At 35.5% G+C, this 3,545-nt stretch overlaps 1 protein-coding gene across 1 annotated transcript; it reads right to left on the bottom strand.

Moving 5' to 3' along the window:
• Window positions 1-687: 687 nt before the first annotated feature.
• On the bottom strand, window positions 688-1,617 carry LOC141576168 (olfactory receptor 5AK2-like). Its single transcript, XM_074358649.1, has one exon. It carries the CDS (start codon window positions 1,615-1,617, stop codon window positions 688-690), a length of 930 nt encoding a protein of 309 aa, XP_074214750.1.
• Between the last annotated feature and the right edge of the window lie 1,928 nt (window positions 1,618-3,545).

Here is a 3,545-nt window from a genome sequence, read left to right as displayed (position 1 = left end):
CTGTTCTGTAGCATCAAACCCTGCGTTAGGTCTGCAACAGGGTATGGCTAGAGATTCAACTTTCATGTAAAATAAAATTTTACCAAAGTAAGTTGCTATGATCCATATTTGCCTAATTCCTGTGTCAATTTCCTAGTTGGTTACAGACCATGTGTAGTAAGGACGGATATTGCTCCATAATGTCTATGTAGCAATTCACTCTAGTGTTTTTTCCCTCTTTCTTCATATTTGCTCCAAAAACTGGCTCTTTGACTTATTCTTTATAAAATTAAAATAATGTAGCTACAGAGTCACAGTAAGAGTAACAGCACCTGTCAAGGGAAATCAGAAGAGGTTTCTGTCCTGGTGAGCATTCATGTTATACTTGTTATGGGTACATTACAACAGATTTTATACACTTCTCTGTATTTTTCTTTTCTTTTTTAAGGGCAGGTATTTGAAAAAAAGGGCTCCTCAAAATGTACAAAAGCACTATCAAAGATCTTTTCTTATGCTTTCTCCTTAAGAAACACATGAATTAGAAACTTACCCATTTAAGATGTTTTCATTACATTTCAGATCTATTGATATAATTAAGGAATGCCTTTGCAACCCACAGATATTTGTCATCCCTTCTGCTTTTGGGAAATAAGAGAGAACTGTTGGTTTGCCTGGTGAACTGTGTTGACTTAGTAACTGATGCTCAAACTAGAAACACCTCTTTCCAACCCCTTTCAGGGCTTCTCTCACATCTTGGTTTCTCAGGCTGTAGATGAGGGGGTTTAACATGGGGATCATAACACCATAAAACACAGAAGCCATTTTTTCTTGCTGTTGAGACTCTATGGTACTATGGTGCAGATACATGTAAGAGAGTGTCCCATAGAAAATGGTGACCACTGTCAAATGGGAGGCACATGTGGAGAAGGCTTTTTTCTTCCCTGCAGCAGAAGAGATCTTCAGGATGGCAGCCAGGATAAATATGTAGGAAAAGATGATGACCAGCACAGTGAACGTCAAGTTAAACCCCACAAAGGCTGCAAGTAAAATGGCATTGAAGGAAACACTGGAGCAGGAGAGGGCAAGAATTGGGGGTATATCACAGAAGAAGTGGTTAATTTTATTGGATTTGCAAAAGTTCAGTGAGAAAGTAAAACTTGTGTTTACAGAAGCATTTAGGAAACCCATGAAGTATGAGCCAACTAAGAGTTGAATGCAGAATCTCTGGGACATGACTGTTGTATAGTGGAGTGGGTTACAGATGGCCACATAACGGTCCACCGCCATAGCAGCCAGGATGAAGCAGTCACTTGTTACAAAAGTACCATAGACAAGGAGCTGCACTATACATCCTACGAATGAGATGGAATCTATTTTGCTCATCAAATTCTGCAACATCTTGGGAGTGATAGCAGATGCATAACAGAGATCAACAAAAGCCAAGTTTTGGAGGAAAAAGTACATGGGGGTGTGAAGGGAAGACTCAATCTTGATGAGTAGGAGCATGCCAATGTTACCCACTAGGGTGAGCACGTAGATCACCAGAAATACTATGAAGAGGACATGCCAAGACTTGTGTTGACCAGCAAATCCCAGGAGAATGAATTCAGTCACTTTGGTACGATTGTTTTGTTCCATGGCTGGCAAAGATGCAATATTAGCTGAAAAGGTGCAAAGAAAGAAGAGTAGAGAAAGCTAAGACCATCATGATCATCTACCTAATTCTGGAACTGAAAATGGTATAATATTTAATTTCATAGTGGGGTCAGAGAATATTTTTGTGACACAAGTAACTTAGATTTTAACGACTGAACCTTGACACCTGACTTAGACATTTTTATTTACAGTTTAGGGAAGTTGTCATGGATTGGTATCCATGTTTTTCAGGGTGCAGAGTGATTGGTATTTCATAAATCTATCAATTCAGCAACAAGTGAAATATACATAAACATTTAATTATGCTTTCTTTTATGCTCACTATATTTTAATTAGAAATTCAACTTGCTTAAATACTAATCATTATATGTGAAATCTTCACATATCCATAGATTTCTATATGGTCTTTCTCACACTTATCTCCATATTTTCATTTTATCCTTTCCCCTTCCTTATATAACACTTCTCTGCCACGATGGTCTCATGGAGTTGTATGGAAGTGTTTATCAAGGTATTATGGTAAAGGATAATTTTCTTTGTAAAATTTCCAATCTATCGTGGCCCTATATTTTTATAAAATGCAATAAAAAGGTCTCAGCATTGTCAAAATTCTGATAGTTTAAATGGTTGATCTCACTTTCAGTGGCTATCTTATCATAGAGTGGAAGCAGAGTCTAATCACAGGTGCTGGTCCATGGACCACACATCGAGTAGCACTGCTCTATGGTGTCCACCCATCATAAATACCTATGTGCTTCCCTAGTGATGGGCAGCAGATTGCCTACAACATTTTCCCACTACAAAGAACTCAGCGTGAAATTTTTCTAGGGTATATTCCTAGGGAGAACATTTTTGAGTCTGGAGGTGTGCACACATTTAACTTGACCACGTTTTTCCAGATCACTCTTCATGATGAATACACCATCTACACCTCTACAATGTTCCATGCTGTCACTTTCCAGTGAACACCGTTATTTTCCTAGCATTTTTTTTGCCAGGAAAAATAGGTGTAAATTGTTATATATTTTTTATTTGTTCTCTTTCCCTTTAATGACAAGTAAATTTGATCATTGTCTAATGTTCTTAGAATTTTGGGATACTAATTTTGTTTTTGGTAAATTGCCTGTTTATATTTTTTTGTGGATGTTTGTATTGAGTTGATTTTAGACATTCTCTGTTTATCCAAGATTTGAATTCCTTGTCAGTTTCTTACTTAATGAATTTCCCTCAATTTTATCACCTTTTAATTTTGCCTACATCCTTCATAGAACAGTAATCCTTAAATTTAAAATAACTATCATTTTTTGACTTTTTTTTTTTGAAAAATAAATTTCATTCCTTAGTTCATTTCTCCAAGATAGTAAAAAGCAATAATATATATGTATTTTTTCATTTTAGGTTACTGGCACATGGTGTTTGTGGCATCATGACATTTATATCATATGTATAATTTGATAAATTTTAGTTGCATTTTCTCAATATTTATTTTAAAAAAGCAAGCAACAGGAGAGTGATAGTAGTCACTGTGTGTGTCTCTGCTAGTGTATATGCAAAATGTTTAAAGATTTTTAAAACATTAACTGACTTGACTTTTTATTTAAAAATTTACACACACACACTAGACATAAGAACCTTTTACCGAACATTTTTGGAACAAATAATTCTAATATCAATCTTTTCCTGTGAGTCACAAAAGAAAACATTCCACATTTCATGAAGCTAATGGAACCTTGATATCTAATTAAGTAAAGTTTGAGAAAAGAATATTAGAACCATTTCACTTGTAAAAATAGATGCAAACAGTGGTCAATAAATACCTATTCAACAATCAACCCATGCATTCATAAACAAACAATTGCTAGGGTCTCAAAGAGGCTCCAAATGAATACCTATTTTTGTCTTTTTCCCGG

The sequence above is a fragment of the Camelus bactrianus genome, chromosome 36, assembly GCF_048773025.1.
Source record: "Camelus bactrianus isolate YW-2024 breed Bactrian camel chromosome 36, ASM4877302v1, whole genome shotgun sequence".
NCBI classification, from domain to species: Eukaryota; Metazoa; Chordata; class Mammalia; order Artiodactyla; family Camelidae; genus Camelus; species Camelus bactrianus.
The sequence above is the reverse complement of the archived record's forward strand: the minus strand, read 5'-3'. Positions and strand labels throughout refer to the sequence as shown.